At 38.2% G+C, this 22,621-nt stretch overlaps 2 protein-coding genes across 5 annotated transcripts in view; both read left to right on the top strand.

The window, feature by feature from the left end:
• Positions 1 to 422: 422 nt before the first annotated feature.
• nr1h3 (nuclear receptor subfamily 1, group H, member 3) lies at positions 423 to 19,796 on the top strand. 2 transcript variants are annotated; one of them, XM_053339338.1, is made up of 11 exons: positions 423 to 563; positions 6,513 to 6,737; positions 10,011 to 10,093; positions 10,895 to 11,134; positions 12,644 to 12,910; positions 13,087 to 13,292; positions 13,618 to 13,797; positions 14,416 to 14,515; positions 14,866 to 14,979; positions 15,102 to 15,196; positions 15,492 to 19,796. In XM_053339338.1, exons 3-11 carry the CDS (start codon positions 10,051 to 10,053, stop codon positions 15,636 to 15,638), a joined length of 1,392 nt encoding a protein of 463 aa, XP_053195313.1. In that variant the 5' UTR covers positions 423 to 563; positions 6,513 to 6,737; positions 10,011 to 10,050; the 3' UTR covers positions 15,639 to 19,796. The 2 variants fall into 2 exon arrangements, with proteins under 2 accessions (XP_053195313.1, XP_053195264.1); XM_053339289.1 differs by having other exon boundaries at positions 6,513 to 6,732.
• A 2,271-nt stretch (positions 19,797 to 22,067) lies between these two features.
• madd (MAP-kinase activating death domain) overlaps positions 22,068 to 22,621 on the top strand; it is a 51,458-nt gene continuing 50,904 nt past the window's right edge. For all 3 annotated transcript variants that reach the window (XM_053318372.1, XM_053331756.1, XM_053325166.1), the window contains exon 1: positions 22,068 to 22,524. The gene's annotated coding sequence lies outside the window, so the exon portion shown is untranslated. The remainder of the gene's footprint in view (positions 22,525 to 22,621) is intronic.

The following is a 22,621-nucleotide window of genomic DNA, read 5'->3' on the forward strand; positions in this document are numbered from 1 at the left end:
TAGACCACTCTACTCTCTATTTGTGAAATTTATGTGATTCAGTGAAATTAATTATCTAGCAATGGGTTTGAACACTTGCAGGGCATTGTATGTCAAAGTCTCATTAGGAGCTGAGCCCCTCTAAAGGTCTGATCCTAGAATTGCCCCTGATTTATAGGTTATTATGCAGTGGTTTTATTTGTCTGAGTTTAAAATGGGCTGTATGTGGACCTTTGACCTAAAATTAGTTTCACACCACACCCCTGCCTTTTATTGTACTTGACGTATTTTCAGCCTGTCAGACTGAAGCCCGGACTGTAAACACCGATATCCTTCAGCCGGTCAGACTAAACCCCGGGCTGTAAACACTCTAATCCTTCAGCCTGTCAGACTGTACCCTGGGATGACGGAACATTCTTCTGCCGCAGCCTGAGCGTCTCCGGCCCGCTGCATCACATGACAACCCTCCGCTGGCCTGCTGGAGCTAACATGCTATCCCCCTCTGCTGTCAACAACCACGAAGAAGTGACGGGAATAAACCTCAACTGAACTCCTCCAAGTGTAAACCCTCCACCTGTACCCTGGTAAGTCTAACTAATGTCACTCCTTTTGTGTCTTGTTGTGTTTATTTTAATCTCTCTTGGAGGTGTTTGTTAGCAGAGAAAGCTAAGTTGAACTTGTTAAAAAAGGGAGTGCGGAGGTGTTAGAGGCTAGCGATGCGATATTGGCCTTGTTTGGATTGACGATGAAGCTAATCTCACCTCTAATTTACATCCCGTTTATACATGTTTTAACACATATTTGAAGACTATATGTTGATCTATATGTACGTTTTAAAAAAACACGTTAGCTAATGTTTACACGCTGAACTTATAGCTGCTATTTATTTGTCTAATTAAGTCTCTTTAAGTCTGGTTAACTACAACTATAACTTAGCTAAATGTTAGCAGTGAGTCTGTGATTGAAAAAAAATCAACCGTGTAAAAAAAACAACAACCACAGGGGCAATTTGTGTAAACAGTGTCAATGCAAAAGTTGTTTAATGTTCCCCTTCAAGTGTTCAAGTTACATAACAAGATTGCGAAATGTCCCTAATGGTACAAAACGTAAAGTGTAAACTAACTAACTCACCACCGAGGTTAATAGTGAATTAGATCATTTATCATGACCAAAAAAAACCCCAACTTGCCTTTGTTAAATATACCTGGTTGTAGTTTGTGTGTGTCTTAAATAAGATTGTAACTAAAATGCTCTTAACAGTAGTGGGAGTATACTCCCTTAAGTAAAAGTCCCAATGAAAGACCATTATAAAATCCCACCGAAGTAAAACTACCTAAATATTAGCAGAAAAATGTTGTTTAAGTATTGCAGTAAAAGTAGTGACTGATGTATTATTAAATATGATATTAGATTATTAATTATCAGTGTTTAAGCAGCATACTCCATTATAAGTAAAAGTCCTACTCAAGTAAAAGTAAATAACTCTTAATTAGCAGCAACATTTTGTGAAAATATCAAAATAAAAGTACACTTTCATTCTCTGGATCAGTGGTGTTTAGAAGTATTAAGATCATTTAGTAAAAGTAAAAGCACCAATACAGCAATGCAAAAATACTCCATTACAAGTAAAAGTACTCCACAAATCCCATCGGAGTCAAAGTATGGGTTAGGGGTTAGCAGCAAAATGTAGTTAAAGTATTACAGTAGAAGTAGTGGTTTGATCCCTCTGACTGATACATTATTATATACGACATCATTAGATCATTTATAGTGAAGCATCAGTGTTAGAGCAGCATTTTAATGTTGTAGCTGCTGGAGGTGGAGCTAGTTTACACTACTTTATATACAGTTAGCTAGTTTAGTCCAGTGGATCCCAACCTAGGGGTCAGTGTCCCTTCAAAAGGTCACCAGGTAAATCTGAGTGGTCATGAGATGATTAATGGGAGATGAAAGAAGAAAAAACTAAGTTCTGATACACAAACCTGTTTTCAGTTATTGGACTTTTTCTTTAATCTTTGATTTTTTTGGTGAAATATTGAATGATTTGAACATTTATTGAAATGAAACCATGTGAGAAGTTTAGAGGGTAAAATCACTGTTTGGTGGAGCTGTTAACAACCCAGACATCTGAAACATGACCCCAACAACACACTGCTTTTTTTTTGAGACGGTTGGAAATGACTGGTTTCATCTTTCACAATGTGTTGTCTTTTAAAAAGCGGTCAGGGTGTCAGACTGTGGCAAATCTTCATCTGAAAAGTATCTAAAACTGTACAATATTTCCCTCTGAAATGTAATGGAGAGGAAGTATGAAGAGAGTCAAAGCTCCAACAACACTTGTAGTGGTCCATGATAAGTGGAAACACCCGTGTACCCACACAGGAGTTTTTCCCCTGATTAATCCTCCGTGTGTGGGGGTGTGTACGCGCTGTGCAGACTCAACATCTGTTGCACCTGCTGCCAACTTACATCTTGATAATTTTTATTAGTTTTGTGACCTCTCGTAATTCCCAGCACAACCCCACCCCAACTTCAACCTGAGGAAGAGAAGTGAAAACATCTGGAAGTGTATACATGACAGATGGCCTTGAAATACTGGAGTGTACTACTTCTTCTTCTTCTTCTTCTCCCATCTGCATCATCATGGGAACCTTGATTCATTTTGGTGCCGCGGGCTACTTGAAAGCACTGACTTTTGCTTTCACACCAAGTTGCTGCTGAGTATGGTTGTTTGCTTTTTGCTTCACCGGAGAGAGTTACATCCGTTGGTAATCTGTGAATTCATGAAAAGGACATTTCCCACCCAGTTATGCTGACTATTTGTACACTGGTATTTAGTCTCATCACTGGTACACACAGAGAGTTAGAGACACACACTACAACTTTCTCACAATCAGTCAATCTATATTATTGCTGACAGTGATGATAATTAGGGACATCCCTGGAGTCCAAATTGACGTAAATAAATGACTAGTTTTGCACAACCAACAGAAAATATGTACACACTACGAAGTGAGTTGCAGTCATTCATTTTCCGTCAGTTAATAATCTTCTGCATTTACAAGTTGATGTGAAGCTTATATGAGGCTTCGTCAGTGTGAGTTTGTCCAATCAAGTAGATATCTGCCACATTTATAGTCTTTTTAGCATCATATTCCCTCATTGTGTTTCCTGTTGAGCTGCAGTGCAAGTTTAGTAACAAAAAGAAGGACTTTAGCACTAAAAAGACTTTAATTTTGAAAAATATCAATCAATCGATATTAGCTCTGATTCGCCCATAAAACCCCCAGATCAAGTGGGCGTTGGCTCGGCACTCGCATATCAGTGATGGATTACTATATGTGAACCGTTCAGAGACGCGATTCAAGAGCTCGCTGATGCCTTGCAGATGACGCCCGAAAGAGGTCAAGCAGGCTAAATATCTGGAGTCTGTTGGGAAGTCTGAAAAGTGTTGTGACTCGCAGTGAGGACGGCGACGAACGACAGCCAATGAGAGCGCAAGACACAGAATTTACGTGCATGGCATTGTGTCATTTTCCAGGTTACTTCTTGACTGTTTTATAGGGCGTTTTCACACCAACAGCATTTAGTGTGTTTGACTCCTTGTTTCGGTTCGTTTGTGTCAGTCAGAATGCAACCATCACACTCAGGTCGGCACCAAATGAACCAGTCCGAGACCTCAAAAATAGATGGTCTAAATTTTATATTTCATTTATATTTCTTTCTGATGTGACGTGCAATGCGTTTTCGGCAACTCCAACATCATCAGATTATTTTCCAGTCACAGCTGCACCTCGTTTTCAAACTGTAATATTTGCAAAAAACATTAGCAGAGGTGGGAAGTAACTAACTTGTTCTTCGTTACTGTACTAAGTAGATTTTCCAGGTATCTGTACTTTACTTGAGTATTTCATTTTCTGACGACTGTTTCCTCCCTACATTTTAACACGTGTACTTTTCTATCCTTCCTTATATTGTCAAAACAGGCTTGTTGCTTGTTTCAGCCTCAGTGACTTTATAAAAAGAAGACATGACGTGCAAATAAGTGATAGAAAACCGGTCTTTTTTATTCTCTTTTGGTGTGTGTGCTGCTCCGTACCTCCCTGACTGACTGACTGCTCATATCAAAATCCTCCAAAGAAAGTCCAACAATGTGAGCAGACAGTGCAGGAATATGACAGCAGCAGTCAGACTCCTGACATAAGAACACATGCTGAGCACTGTGCACAGTTTACACAGCTCCATTATAACAGCAATCTGTGACAGTGAGTGAGTCGGTGAGGAGAGATTAATGCGATTGAAAAATACATAAAATAACAGGTTATGCTCGGCCCTTAGATATATTTATATTATATATTTATATATATATATTGTCTGAAATTTGGCTAATAGGCAAAACTAGACTGTGTCCAGTGACAGTCCTGTGCAGGTTGTTAACAAAAGAGGAAAATGAAGGAGATAAACACCAAAGTGGCCTATGAGGAGAAGTCATTACGGTTCGTTTATTAAAATGTGTGTGTGAAACTGAACCGTACCAAAGTCAGTACGCTACATTGGAAGAATTTATTTCCTGCTGCGGACCAAACAATCCAACTATCAGTGTGAAAACAAAACGTAGTTTAGACACCAGACAGCCTCGTCGGGGATTCCCCCTGCTGAAAGATCTCGTCCTCTCGTTGTCATAAATGTAGTGTGCAAACCACAACGACTTCAAGATTCACTTCATTTTGAGACAGAAAGTTGTGAAGTGTGAACAAGTACTACAGCGATATGACGGCTTTGAAAGTCATGTAGTGCATCCGGGGCATAATTTGGACAACTGAAGCTTCATATTAGCTTCAGATAAACTTTTAAATACATTTTTTTGCACAGAAGGAGGCTTATGGATTTTGTCCCTCATCGTCACTTACATTATGAGAGGATCTTCTAATGGTCAGTATGTATATATTATGGCAAGAAGAACTTATTTCGGTGTTCATTCAAGCACCTGACGACCTGATAAGAGAAAGACTAGAAAACTAGAGAACTGGTCTTTTAATATCAGCAAGCTACTATCATGGCATTACAAATGTATTTAAGTATTGAGACAATTAAAAGGACTTCATGTGTTTTAACCCTCCTGTTGTCTTGATCAGGGAGGAGACAACTAAACAATTAGGTATATTTTCATTTAAATGACCATAATTTCTAAAAAGAAAAGAAAAAAGAAAAAGGGAAGCCTGTGGTTATAGGTTGCAACGAAGTTGACTAAAAAGGCCTAATTGGACAAATTGAGTTATAATTTATACCTTATGCTTTGGTTTTGCATGGTCAGGGTTCAATTGGACATTAAGGTCAAATATTGTGAGTTTTGTGGCTTTTTGCGACACATTTTTCCACACATTTATATTACAAACTATACAAAGCTTACTGTATACTTCTCGTGTGTTTTAACCCTCCTGTTGTCTTGTTCTGGAAGTTATTTTAAAAATGAGGTATAAATTAATTTCCATGAGGCCTATTGACAATAATTTCCAAAAAATAAGTGTAAAAGCTGCGGTTATAAGTTTGAATGAAGTTGACTGAAAAGGTGACACAGAATTGGATTGGGTTATAATTATATTACCTACTATACATAGCTTCTTTTAATATTGTATAATTGAATAAGCTAGGGATCAGAAAACTAAACTGTGATATTGAATGCAATCCAAGTTTTTCAGGTTTTATTCAGTGTTTCCATCGATTTTTGTTGTCGCGTCCAATTCATTCCCTGCTGTGCAGGAAAACATGCGCAAGAACAAAGGTGACTGACTGATAAGACGCAGGGGGGACATTGGACTTGAACAGGGAGATCAGGGTGGGGATGACATAAGGTCACAGGCACAGTAGAAAGGTTTTTTTTTTTTTTTTTTTTTTTACAACCACAGACGGTTAATTCACCCAATAAAACCTTCCAGCTACGACTACCACTTACCTAATGTCTGTCGAACAAAGACGTACAAACTGCTCGTACTACGTCGAAATGATCAGAAATCCACATTCGGGATCATTTATGCTGACTGGACATTTAACATATTGATTTGTGGTTTCTCAATATGTGAATATTGAACCTGTTTGACTCTTCATAACCCCATTTTATAGCCATTTTTCTTTCTGTTCCATTATTGATGCATTTAATTTAGTTTTATTGGGTATTTTCTGTCTTATTTTATGTTTTTAGGAGACAGTCTTTGAATATAGATCAGGGTCCCCAAGCAGTGGACCCCTAAGACTGATTTATATTTACATAGGAAGAGCTTGAGAGGAGATTGGTGTGCATCTACAGGTGTCTTTTTCTGTTTTGTGAGGCAGTTTGCATCAAAAAGGCTCCCTAAATTCTCAAACAGGAAAAAGCTGGAGCACCACGGCCCTCTGGGGATTTCAGAGCCATGCAAACGACCAATAGTAACCTCTTGTGTTCCCTCTTTCACCCTCACTCCCTCCCTCCCTCCCTCCCTCCCCGTCTTTCTCTCTGTCTCTCTCTCTCTTTCTGTTTTCCCTCTTGTCTCCCATAGGGCATTGCAGAGAAAGGGACTCGTCTCCTTTTCCTACTTCACTCTCTTCAAGACATCAAGTCATTAAACTTTCGCTCAATAAGTCACAGAGGTTTTGGCATCATCCTCGAGGCTCATCAGTTTAAGCAAGTCCTCCATCAGCGCCGGGATATCGACAGACTGAGGTTGTGGACTCATGGGCAAGATGAATAGGCGATAAATAAGACATCAAACTTCAGAGGTAAGGTCAGTTCAGCACTGTGTCTGTCACAGAGTCACTTTGTCTGATTAATTTCAGCTGAATATCAATCTGTATTAAAATGTTGTGCTTTTCCTCTTTTTTTTATTTCAGTATCAACCAAAAAAAAAGTCTGTATGCAGAAATGTGTCATTTTCTGTGAAAATCAGCAGATACTTTCCTGGGAAAAAAAGGCTCTATTGTTTTTTTTTTGGTGAAACACCCTTTGTGATTTTTGATTTTTTTACAGCACACATGTGATGGTGCTGCTAGATGCTGACGCGGTTACTCTAAAAAACACAGCGTTAGTCATTCTTTGCCTCATTGTGGTCTAGCATTATGCAATATTAAGTGAACACAGGCATAGCCGCTGTAATAATGAATAAAGCTTTAACAAAAAAAGAGCACCTTTTGAATTTTACGCTCAAATAAAGTGTCGCCTTCATTACACGCTCTTGTGTGGAGGCTTTAATGTGGGACTGCATCAGTACTTCTTTACTATGGTATTTGGAGGCTTTTAGTTATGCTTTTGAAAACCGTCGCCATCACCTCCATCATAAGTGCTTCATGTGCTCTGGTGAACAAAACCTAATCGGTGTTATGTAATTTGAGACAGTCGTGTGTAATCGTGTTCATCTACTTTTAACTATTTAGTGTTGAGCTCGACGCACTAACACAAACAGCGAACAGTAAACTACACAGCAATAGTCGTCACACAGTAAATACTCATTTTGTGATTATCGTGTGGCTTGGCTTGAGTTGTCTTGGTAACTTATTGGGCTAACAGGATTGACAGTACGTTTTTAGAAATGGCTACCAAGCTGGTGCCCACCATCAGCTTTACAGAGCGGTTTCCATATTTATACATGTTATTTATAATTGGAGTGATAGTAATAGTAGCAGTAGTGATAGTAATAATTGTATCTCAGAGTGATTTTAGGAACAGTTACTTTCTTGTTTTTAGCTTCATCTCCGCCTTTGTTGCCCACTCATAGACTCTTAATATCTCTTTAAATTATACCTGCATTGGGAGCTACAGCGTGTGGACTTTTTTCTGCCTCTACAGATTTAGTTTTTTGGTCAAGGACCTGTTTTTTTTTTTTATTCGCGTCTAACATTACTTTAACCAAGCTGGCGCCCACCATTAGCTTTACAGGGCAGTTTCCATATTTATATATATTAATTATAATTGGAGTGATAATGGATAATTATATCTAATATTTTACAGACTAAAAAAGGTGATATCAGGAATTTTCCATGTCTTGTTTTTAGCTCCATCTCCGCCTTTGTCGCCCATTCATACAAACGCTTACAGCAGCTCAGCTTCACTAGCACAGGCAATATTAATAGCAGTGAAAAAGTTCAAGGTTTTTATTGTCATCCCGACACATGTACGTGTAAAAGGAACGAGGTTAAGATAGCTCAAGTTCCAGCGAGATATAAACAGTCGTAAAAGTATATTTAGATTGTGGATTTATGTATTTAGTGGGGTAAATTAGAATAGACAAAGTAGTTTGATGTCTTACAGCCCTGAACACATCTATAGTTCATCATCTTTAACATCATTTTTTGTATCTAGATGTTAAAAATGAAAAGCTATAACAATATTATACAAAAATGTTTTTCGAGAATTGTAATGTCCATATTCCTAACTACATACCTGAGTATAAGCAGCAGGGGCAGCAAAATAACATTATAGCTGTCACCCAAGTAGTAATTACGCTGTTGTCTTTTATTAAAGTTCTAATAAACATAGGCTGGTGATGAAGCATGAAACAGAACGGCTAGTTTTTAAGGCACATTTAGATTTTGAACACCCTACCAAGTGTGACGATACTCTGACTGAGCCTTATTGTGCCGGACAAACAGCGTTGATAATGTTTTCATCTTTCCTCGGTGCTCTGAGAGTTCAGAGCAAACGGAGAATAAAAACAAACAAGACAGTAAAAATAAAATACATTTAGGAACGGTGCAAGAAACAGCTCAGTGGTTGGGATGTGTACTCTTATCAATGCAGACATTTTGTTAGGGTCTATGTCGATAAAATTAAGGTTGGGTGTGATGTGATTCACCGGAGATGATAGAAGTTTGTCAATCATTAGACATTTCTTTCATACTGTTTATCCTCAAGTATCTCTTTTATATATCTGGTTGTATTTGTGTATCAGTGTTACAAATTAATGAGCAGCGCCTCTTAGCAAGGATATTTTATAGTCTGTCGATTTCCGGAAAATGTACTTTGCCATGATCAATTACAATATCATATATACAGTGATGCATTTTTTTCCAATTCATGTCACCCACTCTACATGTAATAAATGTTATAATGTTGTCATAAAATTGGGGATACAAGGATTACATAGATTTTTACTTCTGAAATTTAGGAAATTACAGACGACTTTTTATTTTTAAGCTTTGTTGTGGGCTGGTTAAGAATAGCTTAAAGAATCACGCAAGTTTCTTTTGGCTGAATCAGTTTCCTGAAATTGCACCGACATGCGGCACATGACAAACTTTCATTTCTGCTTTTGATTCTACTCGGTTTGTACAACCACCATTGATATTGGGGCAGCATCTGGGTTGAATTTAAGACTTTTTTATGTTTTAGATCTTTCTAAGAAATGCATTGCGCTGTGTGAGATCATAATAATTGTCCTGATTTTGACGTCATCTAATTACATCCCTGTTTCGAGCAACAGTCACACAATCTACTCACAGTGCGGGCAGGTTTACATTCTTCCCCTTGTGTATCACACTTTGTCACACTGCTTCTGTATGCATGTCTGTTGAGTGAGTTCTGTTATTGGGCTTTAGTTAAATACAGACTCTTACGCCTGTATAATGCAGCCAGACAGTAGTCAGAGTCTCACTCACTTTTAAGTATTTCACAGGAGGTTGCCAGCAGTGTCAGTGTCTGGCTCACAATTGCAAAATCTTTATCACCTTGTTGGCTGCATGCAGTATAAACAGGCTCAGTGCTGCAAACATATAAAAATAGAGCCAAAGAAAACAGGCTATGCTGTTTGTGAAACCTGTATCTCTTGATCAAGACTATGACTGAAATGAATTATTTTTGGGTTTAAGGTTGATCTAATATCGGTTGTCGTGCAGGTGAACGTAGTTTATGGACCCACATTCAGACCTCTGTGTCAGCTCACATCAGCGGCACCTCAACGTCCTGCCCCTGAGCAAAACATGAACTCCTCCTGTACTATCCAAGGTAGCTCAGTGTGTCGTCATCGTGATTGTATCTGATTGCTGTTTTTTTTTTTATTGCACAGGTACACGTTGATTTCGTAATGACAAGCTGCTGTGCAGAAGATGTCCACGCTGCCTGTGACTGATATCCCAGATGTTGGTCATGGTAAGAGGAACTGCTTATCCACTTTATTAGACTAGATCAGAGTTGTAGCTCCAATGCTGTGGAACAAACTCCCTGCTCAGTATTAGATCAGCTGAGTCAGTGCCTCAATTAAAAAAAAAAGAAGAAGCTTTTAAAGACACACCTGTGCAGACTGGTAATATTGTTTTTAAATTGTTTAATGTGTTCATTTTATATTTGTTTAATCTATCTATGCTTGACAGTTGTTTTTTTTATTGTGTTTTTATGTATGCTATTCTGTGTAAATGGTGTATAATGTGTCATGTGAAGCACCTTGTAACTTCAGTTTGGAAAGGTGCTGTAGAAATAAAGTTTATTATCATCATCATCAAACTGGGCAGGTTCAAGTTCTCATTTTGCTGTACTGTGCCAGTTTGTATAATTTTCTTATTATATGCACTGTGAGTTAGTATGCAGTCTGTTCTTTTTTATTCTATTATTCATTATTTTTGTGCAGTTTAAAAAGAACATTTTGATTTTTTAATGCAATTGAAACAACCGTGGGCGCCTGCTGAACCCATTTCCTGAAAAGCCTTCATATGTGGCACACTACAAACTTTCCTTTTTTCAGCCTCAAACCAAAAAGCAGAAATTCTTTACCATAAGCTTATAAGAAGTAGTGTTTATTGCATTATATCTGTCAGCTGATAAACAACAAAGTTTATTCTCGACACTTGTCACAATTAAAACAAAGACAGGTGGGAACAAAATCTTGCAGGATGTTACTGGTTTGTATTGAATGTGATGTTCAGTGTGAATGTGATTGTGTCGCCCCCCTGATAGATGAGAGTAAGGTGTTTGACGGGGCAGAGCTGCAGCTGGACTGCATGGTTGAGGAGAGCGCTGGAAGCACCACAATGAAGCACGAAAGCTTGCTGTCGCTGGCTGACCTGTCCCAGCCAGACGACTTCCCCGTGCACCCTCATAATGGCCCTTCACTGACCGAGATGAGCAGCACTCTGCCGGTGGAGCCCAGTGATATCAAACTCGATCCGGCTGCATGCGACATATCCGCCAGCATAGGTGAGTAAAAACGGTTGCAGTAGTACACACCTTTGACAAGCTTTCATAATCAAACTGTTAATGTGACCTCACAGGATTGGGTTTTACAATCCTGTGGTGGTGTTGTTGTTGTTGTTGTTGTCAGTCCTGTTTGTGCAGACTGTAAATCACGAACAGATCTTCAGGAGGATCAGTCCAGGTTTCCTCTCACAATGATTCAATACTGATACAGCCTGTATAGAATGTCTCTGAAAATAAAATTAAAATAAATGGTACACATACTTTTTTTTAGAGGGAGTGTCCAGTTACTTATCTCTGAAGAAAATCAATGTGCAGCGTCTATAATAATACTACGTTGCTTACTGCCATTAGTCAATGTCATTACCAATCTGAAAATGAACAAATGAGAGCAGACACGGCTGAGTTTGAGTCCAAAATACTTATGCGATGTCTGTTATTCATGAGTTCTGGTTAAGATGCAGTGAAATGGTGAATGGTCTGTACTTATATAGCACTTCTCTAGTCTTTTTCGATCACTTAAAGTGCTTTTATACCTATTCACACACATTCATACACTGATGGCAGGGGCTACCACACAGGGTGCTAACCCTAACCCTAACCCCTGCTCATCAGGAGGGAGACTAACATTCACACATACATTGATACACCATTGGTGCAGCCGTCAGGAGTCATTAGGTCATTAGGGGTTTAGTATCTCGCCCAAGGACATGCAGACTGGAGGAGCCGGAAAACGAACCACCAATGGTGGACGGCCACTCTACCTGGGGCTAAAAGCAGGGTGTGTGTGTGTGTGTGTGTGTGTGTGTGTGTGTGTGTGTGTGTGTGTGTGTGTGTGTGTGTGTGTGTGTGTGTGTGTGTGTGTGAGTGACAGACAAGTCTCTTCATGTATGTTTGTGTGTGTGTGTAATTTGACTGGTATGGCAGCTTTTGTAGACCAGTCTAACCAGTGTCTTTCCTGTAAATCTCAGACATGTTGTCCCTCAAACAGGCAAACTCAATTTAGTTTGAATGTTTCCTTTAAACCTCTGTCTTAGTGGCAGAATGAGGTTTTTCCGATAATATTTATAGTTACACAGAGGTGGGTTGAAATGGATCAAATTAAACAAACAAAACAAAACAAAACAAAAAAATAAATATATATAATGAGAAACAATAACTGTATATCATGTTGAAAAATTTCTCATTTTCTTATTTAGAAGATATGTTTTGTTTTGAATGTGCTAACAATCTGCAGTCAGGATAAATGTATGCCAGGATAATTAACTTGCATATTTGCATACAGAGCTGTCTGTGACTTACCTTTTTGTTTAGATTGTCTAGACGTTATCATCTTGCCTTCATTCAAATAAAGGCAGATAATCCATCGTTGCCTAGTCGCTGACATACCTTGAATAACTCTCTGTAAACAAACTGCTGCCTAAGAGAATTTCTTTTACTTTGAAGCTATAGTTTAAATCGAAGTTCTTAACATGCTTCATCACCTCTCTTTCTCACTTTCTGTGTGTGTAGATGGTCAGCCGGTAAAGAGAAAGAAGGGTCCTGCTCCGAAGATGCTGGGTAATGAAGTGTGCAGTGTATGTGGTGACAAGGCCTCTGGTTTCCACTACAACGTGCTAAGCTGTGAGGGCTGCAAGGGCTTCTTTCGACGCAGTGTCATTAAGAGCGCCCAGTACTCCTGCAAGAACAACGGCCGCTGTGAAATGGACATGTACATGCGCCGCAAGTGCCAGCAGTGCCGCCTGCGCAAGTGTCGGGAGGCGGGCATGCTGGAGCAGTGTGAGTTTCTCTATGAAACAAATGAATCAGAGGTAGAGAATATTTAGATGCAGCTGCATTTATAATAGCATGTGAGTTTGCAGAGTAAAAAAGAATGACAGTGAAATAAGGACTTTCTCTCAACTTCTTGGGGATGGAGCTTTAGTCGAGATTTGCATCCTCTTTTGATCCTGCAGGTGTGCTCTCCGAGGAGCAAATCAGACTGAAGAAGATGAAGAAGCAGCACGACGAGGAATCGGCCCGGACGTCCACCGTGGTCACCCCCACCCCTCCACAGGAAGTAGCCGCACTGGATCCACAACAGCAGGAGATGATCGAGAAGCTGGTGGCTATGCAGAAGCAATGCAACAAGAGGTCCTTCCTTGACCGACCAAAAGTGACGGTAAGTGAATATCTCCTTTTGGTTTTATTTACTGAAGAACTAAAATATGAATATGAAACTTCACCAAGCCCTTACCTGCTAATTTAGTTTACAGTAGCAAAAGGGACTAATCTCTCAAAAAGAAATGGATTGCAATTGAATTTATAAATAAGTTGAAATTTAATAACTTTGTGTGTGCTTTGCTGATTTTTACTTAGGGCATCTTTGCTATTCAGGTTCATTTGTTAAACCCAGAAGAGTCTGTCTACTGCTTTGGTGTTTGGATACAAAACCAATTAAGTAATTTGTGTCTGTGTGTGTGTGTTTTTGTTTGTGTGTCCAACAGCCGTGGCCACAGAGTCAGGACTTACAGAACAGAGAAGTGCGTCAGCAGCGTTTCGCCCACTTCACTGAGCTGGCAATCATGTCAGTGCAGGAGATCGTGGATTTTGCTAAGCAGCTTCCTGGATTCCTCGAGCTCACAAGAGAGGATCAGATTGCTCTGCTGAAGACGTCTACCATTGAGGTTTGTCATGACTTATCAAGAGATGTTGTTTCTTCACTGATTGATGCAAGACATTATACCAGTAAATAATTGATTTTGTAATCAATCTGGGAACTTCAAACAAACAAAAACCCAACTATAATTTCAAAACTCATAAACTAGTTTTAGCATGCCAAAATATGCTAAATAAATAAGTAATGCTTTTTATAATGGATAGCACCTTTAGGAACTCTGGCCCTCAGCGATGCTGCAATGAAAACAACTTTGAATATGTCTGCATACAGTTGGTCTCAGCAAGAGATGTTTCTTCACTGACTGTCTGGATGCAAGGCATTATAAACCTGTAAATAATAGATTTTTTAATCAATCTGGGAACTTTAAACAAACAAAAACACAACTATAATTTCAAAACATGGTATGCATAACCAATTTTAGCATGCAAAAATATGCTAAATAAATAAGTAATGCTTTTTATAATGGATAGCACCTTTAGGAACTCTGCCCCTCAGCGATGCTGCAATGAAAACAACTCTGAATATGTCTGCTTACAGTTTGTGTCAGCTTGGCTTTATACTATTATGATTGTAATATATTCTTATATTAATATTCCACTCACAAAGATGTGTTTGTCTCCCTCAGATTATGCTGCTGGAGACTTCTCGGAGATACAACCCTGCCATCGATAGCATTACATTTCTAAAGGATTTCAGCTATAATAAGGAGGATTTCGCGAAAGCAGGTAGATTTGCTTATTTCTGTCTGTCAAACGTTTATGCATGATATGAAAATGATCACTTAAGATGACTGCCTAAGTTCCATCTGTCTCATAGTCTGTTCAAAAAGATGTTGCTAGGTTATGCATATCTTTTCTTTGTGGAGCTTTTCACTTCATTGCAAATAAACACCACTATTTACTAATAAAAGCAGGCCTGAAGTATTGCCACCTATAGAAAATTGATAAATGTTTCTAATCTAAAGACAAAAGTGTGCGTTTGATATGAACTGCTTCTACATTGATGCTGTTGAGAACCTCATTTCCTTTTTGAACTTTTGTTTCCTTTGTCCCTCTCTTCACTTTCTCCTCCTCAGGGCTTCAGTTTGAGTTCATTAACCCCATCTTTGAGTTTTCAAAAGGCATGAACGACCTGCAGCTGGACGAGGCAGAATACGCCCTGCTAATTGCTATCAACATATTCTCTGCAGGTCAGAATTCATAAACTAAAGATAGAAACCCTGAAATAAACAAACTCAGAACTAACTAAATTGCTTTTGACGAAAATACGAGCCGATATTAACAGATGTCTTAAATGCTTTGTGTGGTTTAGATCGGCCTAATGTGCAGGATCATGATCTCGTGGAGAGGCTGCAACAACCGTATGTGGACGCTCTGCGCTCTTACATCATGATAAAGAGACCAAATGTAAGTGCCCAGCGGTTCACGTAACCTCTTCTCTTGTGACCGACAGTATGTCAACATAACCTGCGTGTCGTCATCACAACAAGCACATTGGGTCAGGGCTGAGGTTCCACTTCTTTGTAAAGGATAGGTGGGGGGGTGCTTGAACGTTTGCAAGTGCAGTTGTGTTTTTACTGGATGAAACTAGTAAATCTAAATCCTGTATTTTCCTCCTATAAAGCAGGGATACAATAAAACAATATATTATAACTCGCAGACATGTTCTTTCTTAGTATTTTAAGATATGTTGTTTCCTCAGGATCACTTGATGTTCCCCCGTATGCTGATGAAGCTGGTGAGCCTTCGCACACTAAGTAGCGTCCACTCGGAGCAGGTTTTTGCCCTTCGCCTACAGGACAAGAAGCTCCCCCCGCTGCTCTCCGAAATCTGGGACGTCAACGAGTGACTGCAAACCTGATGTCACACTCCGTGGCTTTTTGAAGCCTGAGACAGACATGGTTATCCAGCAGGAACACTGACTTCTCTCTGCCCATCTGGTCATGGATTGGTTCTAGGGTTAAGTTGTTTTTTTTTTTTTGTTTTTTTTTTGTGAGAGGAGAGCCTTTATTGCTCTCAAACAAGACTGCTTAAATGGTTTTGTGTTCATAAGGAGAAACATGAACACCTAGTTTTTCTTTGAGCCTTTTGTTGTTCTTCCTTTTGTGTTGATGCTGACATGATTGTGACAATATTAAATACCAGCATCGGGCTCTTTAGCCAGTTATCTCTGATTTAATACCTGTTTTGAAAGTCAATCTCTAGTGCAGTTGTAAACTCATCCTCTAACAATTTAAATCAGAAAGCTCTGAGCAGGTTTTTAGCTGTCGCCGTCTCAAAACGTGAGGATTACAAGTTGCACATTTGGTCGAAAAAATAGCGGTTTTTATTTTGCAGTCGTGCAATAGGTGGATTGGAAGCAGTCGGGCTCGAGCAGACCCGCATCTGCTGTTCACTTTATTCATGTTGAGATAAACGGTAGGCCATCAGATTGGTATTGTGCATTGTGACGTGGCAACTAAAAGTTTTTGTTCATTTTTTGAAGTTAGTGCAGAAATCAAAAGATTGGTGTAGTTGCTCAGGTAAAGTAATGTGAAGTAGACCTCTGGGAATTAGCGGCATCTTTAATTTCTATTAGATTACTCGCGTTTTCTTCCAAGTGCATAAGGGACCCTTTTGGTCTTTAATAGATGCCCATAAACTTTTATGTAAATTGTATATTTATTTTCACAAGAAAAATGTATAGAGCGCACACATAAAAAGTATCCACGACATTGTACAATCACATACTAACGCACAAGAAGGTAATAGTCTGCAAGAGCTGATGGAAGAGGGAGCGGCACAGGGCGCGCATTTACAGGAAATGGTGATGTGACTTAAACTTTTTTTTTTTTTTTTTTTTTTTTTTTTAAACGCAGCACATTGCTTCTTTGGAAGGGATGGTACTGATGTGTCATGAAATTCCATGTAAAGATGAAATATTTTTTAAAAAGAAGAAGAGGAAGAAATCAAGCTACCATTTATGACGCCCTCTTTTCAAATGAATAAAACCCTAAGTTGACAAAGTTGTAATTTTTAAATTAGTTCAGAAATGATTGCTCCAGCTAACGTCCACATAGTCACGATTGTGTGAAATCTACTTATTTCATTACATAGCAGTACAGCTATTTTCTTTAGGGGATTTTGATTTGTGATTTTTATCACTAGCATTTAGAGGTGTGAGACATGTATGAATTATGTACATATAGTCTGAGCAGGATATAAATATCACAATCTTTTATTTTTTATAATATACTTTATGAATGATACTGATGAAAAAAACAATGTATACCTGAATATCCATTGGAAAACTAACTTGATCTAAAGGTCTACCATTGTCTGAGTATTTTGCTTGGTCAAATACTCAACACCAACAGCTTTAACTGGTCAGATTTTGGGAAGCCAATTTGCCAAAATTGATACTAACAGGGAGCAGAGAACAACAGGAATGAGTAGAAACATTTAAAAGAAATCGTAGTGAACTTTATTACTACAGAAATCCAGATGTTTATTTTCATGCTGTACTTAACATGCTTTCTCCTGTGCAGCGTGGACTTGAAATGCTGCATAAAGGACGATAAAGGAATGTCAATGTAAAATCATCATTGTGCAGTTTATTTCATCTTCATACTCTATTTGTTTTTAGTGGGTTGCAGTTACCTCAGGAGGGCTGAAAACTGAACAATACATCACCCCTGTTGTTGCAGTCTGATTTTTGAAGTAGCGGTCCCTTTATTAACCATACGCGTAGCTATTTACAGCTGACGCCATCGAACAACGACCATAACCATTGATGTAAACTGTTTGCCCTGTTTGAAAACAACCTGCTCCAACCATTTCAGCTTTTCTTTTTCACCACTGGCACATGGTCTTATTTCACAGCACCACTCGATATCAAACATTATACATCATTGTGATACTTTTTATATAATTTTAAACTACAGTTCCTAATGGTTTTTAATTAATAACAATAATAATAATAATAATAATAAACACTTAACAGCTGAAATGATAGATTGATTATTCACATGAGCACTGATATACTGTACAAGTACCCACGTCTCACAGTAACACAGGCACAGCTGGTGTCCTTCTCAATTATATTAACAGGCGGGCCTGGTTTTGATTTGATATATAAGATAATTCTGTCCAAAAGCGCTCAGTGATTGGATGTAATGTGTTTCAGGAATATGAATGTTAGACTTGGGAGTCTCTTTTTTTTTTCTTACTTTTCCATTAACCTGATGTATTACTTTTTGTTTTTGTTTTTTCTGTTTAACTTAATCAGCTGTTATGATCTTCCAAATGGTCAAAACATATTTTTGCATAATAGTCTTTTTTCCACAACAGACGTTCTGACGCGTCATAGTATGAAAAGCACAGGTGTTACTAATGTCATTAATGATGACTCTGCTCTGTTCAGGTGCCACAGTGAGTCAGCATTTATAACAGCAGGACTCCTAAAACAGAAGCAGCTAAATGGAGTACAGACATCATTATGATTTTTTTATGTACAGCTGTGTTTTTTCCTACTATGACATGTCTGAATGTCTGTCTGTGAGAAACATCTGTTGTTTTATACCTCTGTCCATCGCACAGGGCAGGAGGAGTGTGTGTGTGTGTGTGTGTGTGTGTGTGTGTGTCTTTGAAACCCAGACTTAACATAAGATCAAGGGAATACAGCAGTGCTTACTAACACAACTCTTATTCATGGTAAAAGCATTCATTGGTGAGTTAACCTCTGAGGTTGTGTTTGCCAATTTAATCAAATGATGATATGTAAATTAGATTTTCATGTTTTTGTGGTGTTTTGATTAAACGGTCAATTTCTTTTTCTAAATCAAGCAGTGGACCATAATTCACTGCTTCTGGTTGGCTCTGATTTGAATGTATATTGACTTCATCCAAATGTGACATCTCAATGTGCAAAATGCATTGAGCTCCACCTATTGATGGTAGGTTTTCCCTCCACACTCTGTACTTTGTCAGTCATCACAGCAACAATGGTTACCAAAGTGTTTTTTTTTCCAACACCTGACAAAGTCCTCAAACACATATTTTATTCTGGACTATTTTTGAGTAATGCAGAAGCTACATGAAATGCTGCAGTTGCGCTCTCTTTTCTTAGCTGTATTATTTTTAAATTTGCTTGAACATCAAACTTAATAAGTGTAACACTCAAAAGTATAACAGATCTTCCTGATGCACTTACAGTTACCACAAGCAGGAACAAGTACAGACAGACAGACAGAAGTCAACAGAGGAAAAAACATTTGCTGACCACACATTGAAGCCTTTTACCTTCCCTCTCAAAATCGATTCACTTTTTGAAATGATGCTCTAAAAATAATTTTGATATTGATTTCTCTTATGCCGCTCCAACCTCGTGGTAATGTCTTTTAATGGTGTTTTTTTTTGTTTTTTTTTTTATGACCAATGCACCGACGTAATAATAATAAGCATATTAGTACAAGAGTGTGCAGAAGACTGGTGATTTTAAGTTGCATCTGAAACAAATCACTTTCTTTCTTTTTTTTGGGTCCCTTTGCAATGAAATGAAAAGGTTGCTTTTGCTTTTCTGCTTGCTGAGGTGTCACTAACCATAGCTGTAAATTCAAACTTCTTGTAATATTGGGATGAGTTTATCCAACATGCCCCAAACCCAATCACAGGTCAATCTACAGAAGGAATTTGATGGAACTTGGTTTTTTTTTTTTTTTTTTTTTTTTTTTTTTTACATGTACTCAAATCACACAAACAGGTACACAGTAAAAAAGAAAAGAAAAAAGAAAGCACCAGTTGTTTGCTTAATGTACATGTTTTGTTTTAATGCTGTAGGTATCAAGGTTAATTGTGCTGTACATAAATTGTCATCTCTGATCTCATTTGATTCCTCCGTCTTCAAAAGGTTGACACTGTAAAACATTATTATTGATACATAGAAATGCAAAAACCTATTTTAATACTTGTAACTGCTGAAGACCTTCTGTTTTGTATGTACAGTAAATTAAAAGCTGTCGTGCTAATATGTTTTTGGTATCAGAATCACTTGTTTGCCTGATCAGACATTAAGAAGTATTGATGCTCAGGGACTCCCAATAAGACTGATTTTTAAATATACAGACAAGACTTCAGTGAATGTCAACATATAGTCAGATTTATTTGGTGTTACACAGTAATCACCCTGTAAATAAGACCTTGTTGAATGTCTTCATAAAAAAAAATTGTCATTGTTCAGGCTGTATACTGAAGTTACAAGCTCAGAAAAAATAAACAGCGGAAATCTCCCAGAGTAAAGTGTGATGTCATTAAATGTGACACCTTTCTGTTTTTTCTTTATTTGCTAGGCTAGTGAGTAAATACATGTATATTACTACTAATACATATCAGTGATTCCCATTATTTAATCAGTTACTTCAGAAAAAAAAACATATAGTATGATCTGTGATTAAAAAAAAAACTGTGAGGATTTTGAGTTTATAAAGTCCATAATGAAGACTTCAAAAAACATGGATGTTCTCATAAGATGATGCAAAGCTGGGCCTCTTTATCAGAGTGAGTGAGCATGAGAAAGAAACCCAGAGATCACACTAAAGATGAACAGCAGGACTCTTAACTAAGCTATAAAGGTTTCATATGCAGGTGAGTTAGTCCCCTGTATATAATGTAAGTTTAGAATTATAGAGCACTCAGATCAGGAAAACCTTGACACGCAGAGGTAATAAATGCAGTCATTATTCTATTTTAAATGGCGGAGCCTAAAATTACAGTTATATAACAGAGGAGCATGTGTCCTACTTTATCTCACTGCTGTCGTTAATATAATACTCAATTAATTTCGACTTGTGCACACTGAACCCAAAAGTCATCCTCCTGTAGTTTAAATCTAACAAAAATGCTTCAGATGTCTGTGTGCAAAATCCAAATAATTCTGAGATAAATTACAGTACAGTATGTTTCTGTTAAACTTGTAATTTAGGCCTACAATTTGTATATGAATATGTATGTATCTTAATATACAGTGACTCCATGTATGATACGTGTTATACGTGATATGTGTTGTTGTTTAGTTTATTTGTACAATATAATACAAAAGCATTTTTATAAATGATATAATTTAGAACAACAGCATCTTTCAACTATCAGAGGGCCCTCAAGCAAATTGAAAATGTGTAGACATTAAGACATAGACAAAGACATTTTAACGGCGCTACACATTATTTATTCTTACTCTAAATGTATGTAGCAGACTCATGGATAGCTACATATAGTGTTGATTTTAATTTTTGCTTTTCATTCAGCAATTTTAATAGTCATGAATGAATTGTAGTTAACATATGGATGCGCACAGCTTGGAAGGGTCGGTTTTTAAATCTCCCAGGCTGTTTGGTGATAAAAACACAGTTAAGCAAATAATAATATGTATTTAATAAGTACAGAAAAAAAAATTGGGAGTGCAATAATAAAATGTTGTATTCAGAGGTTTAATTAAATCTTTTTGGTGGTTATGATGACACATTTTATGGTCACATTATCATATTTGTATATAATTCTATAATTATCATAAATTGTCAATAAAAACTGGGGTGGGGTGGGCACATTAGGACCACAAAAAGGCTTTGTCGGTCCCTTTTAAGTGATACAATTCCATGAAATACTGCAAATTATTTGTGCATATCGGACAACATATGCTGATCCCGATATATCTGTGATAAGCCAATATCAGCTGATAATATCAGCTGACCGATATAATGCTCTGGCTCTAATTCACAGATACAAGAACCCTGTAAAATATTGCAAATTGTTTGTGCATATGGGACACAACCTGTTCTCTGAGCTCCCATTTTGGGATTTAATTTTGTTATATATATATATATATATTTAAATGGTTATACAATAAAATCGGGGATTCAGGGGCTTAATTAAATATTTTGAATTAATGATCAGACATTTTATGGTCCTGGTGCCATATTTGTGTACCACTGTCTGAAAAGTAGCCTAATAATAATATCTGTCTATAATGTAAACAGGGGTGGGGTGGGCACATTAGGACCACAAAAAGGCTTTCTCCAGCCCTGTTAGGCGATTTAAAAAAACTGTAAAACACTGCAAACTGTTTGCACTGATTATTGACTAAACCACTACCACTATACAGGTAAACCAGTAGTACCTGCAGGGATTAGGCTACTATCAGGTTTTTTCGTCAGGCTTGTTTGTCGCTTCCGTTAGTTCGGGGCTGTGAGTATGCGGAACTGCCTGCAGACTGATGATGATGATGAAGAGGATGTTGTGAAGGCAGGTTGTAGCTGACCGAGTCGAGCACAGAGGCGGACACGCGCATTATCACATCATTTATACTACTGCTGCTGCAAACCAAGTCAAAGTCAGCGTCGGAGTATAGCTTTTAAGCGTGATTTATTTCTCTCCAGGTGGAATAGTCTGTGTCTTATATTTACAATTCAATAATATATAATCTACACGAAAAGAAAAACAAGACACACCACTACTGCTGCTTCTTCTGCCACCTCTGTGACCGAGGAGGGCATCCACCACCCCGAGGAGGACACCCACAACCACCTAATAGCCTCTGTGACCGAGGAGGACACCCACCACCCAGTCGACACTGTGACGGAGGAGGGCACCCAGCACCCCGCACCCCGCACCCAGCACCACCCAGGGCCGAGCAGCAGCAGCAAGCAGCAGCTGCAGCTTTTCAGCCAACCATTAGCAGCTAAGTGGCTAACACAATAAAACAGGTAAGGATGCTCCTCTTTTTCCCCCCCTTTATTTTTTTTACTAGCACGTTTTCTGCTCTTTTTTCTTACGTCGCCACCAGCTTTGTTTGACTTGACA

The sequence above is a fragment of the Scomber japonicus genome, chromosome 1, assembly GCF_027409825.1.
Source record: "Scomber japonicus isolate fScoJap1 chromosome 1, fScoJap1.pri, whole genome shotgun sequence".
NCBI lineage: Eukaryota > Metazoa > Chordata > Actinopteri > Scombriformes > Scombridae > Scomber > Scomber japonicus.

Excerpts from the sequence above, each read along its gene's own strand:
- nr1h3 (XM_053339338.1), top strand. The coding sequence starts at position 10,051 with ATGTCCACGCTGCCTGTGACTGATATCCCAGATGTTGGTCATG. Across the intron at positions 13,293-13,617 it reads TTGACCGACCAAAAGTGACG|CCGTGGCCACAGAGTCAGGA; the intron begins GTAAGTGAATAT and ends TGTGTCCAACAG. Across the intron at positions 13,798-14,415 it reads TGAAGACGTCTACCATTGAG|ATTATGCTGCTGGAGACTTC; the intron begins GTTTGTCATGAC and ends TGTCTCCCTCAG.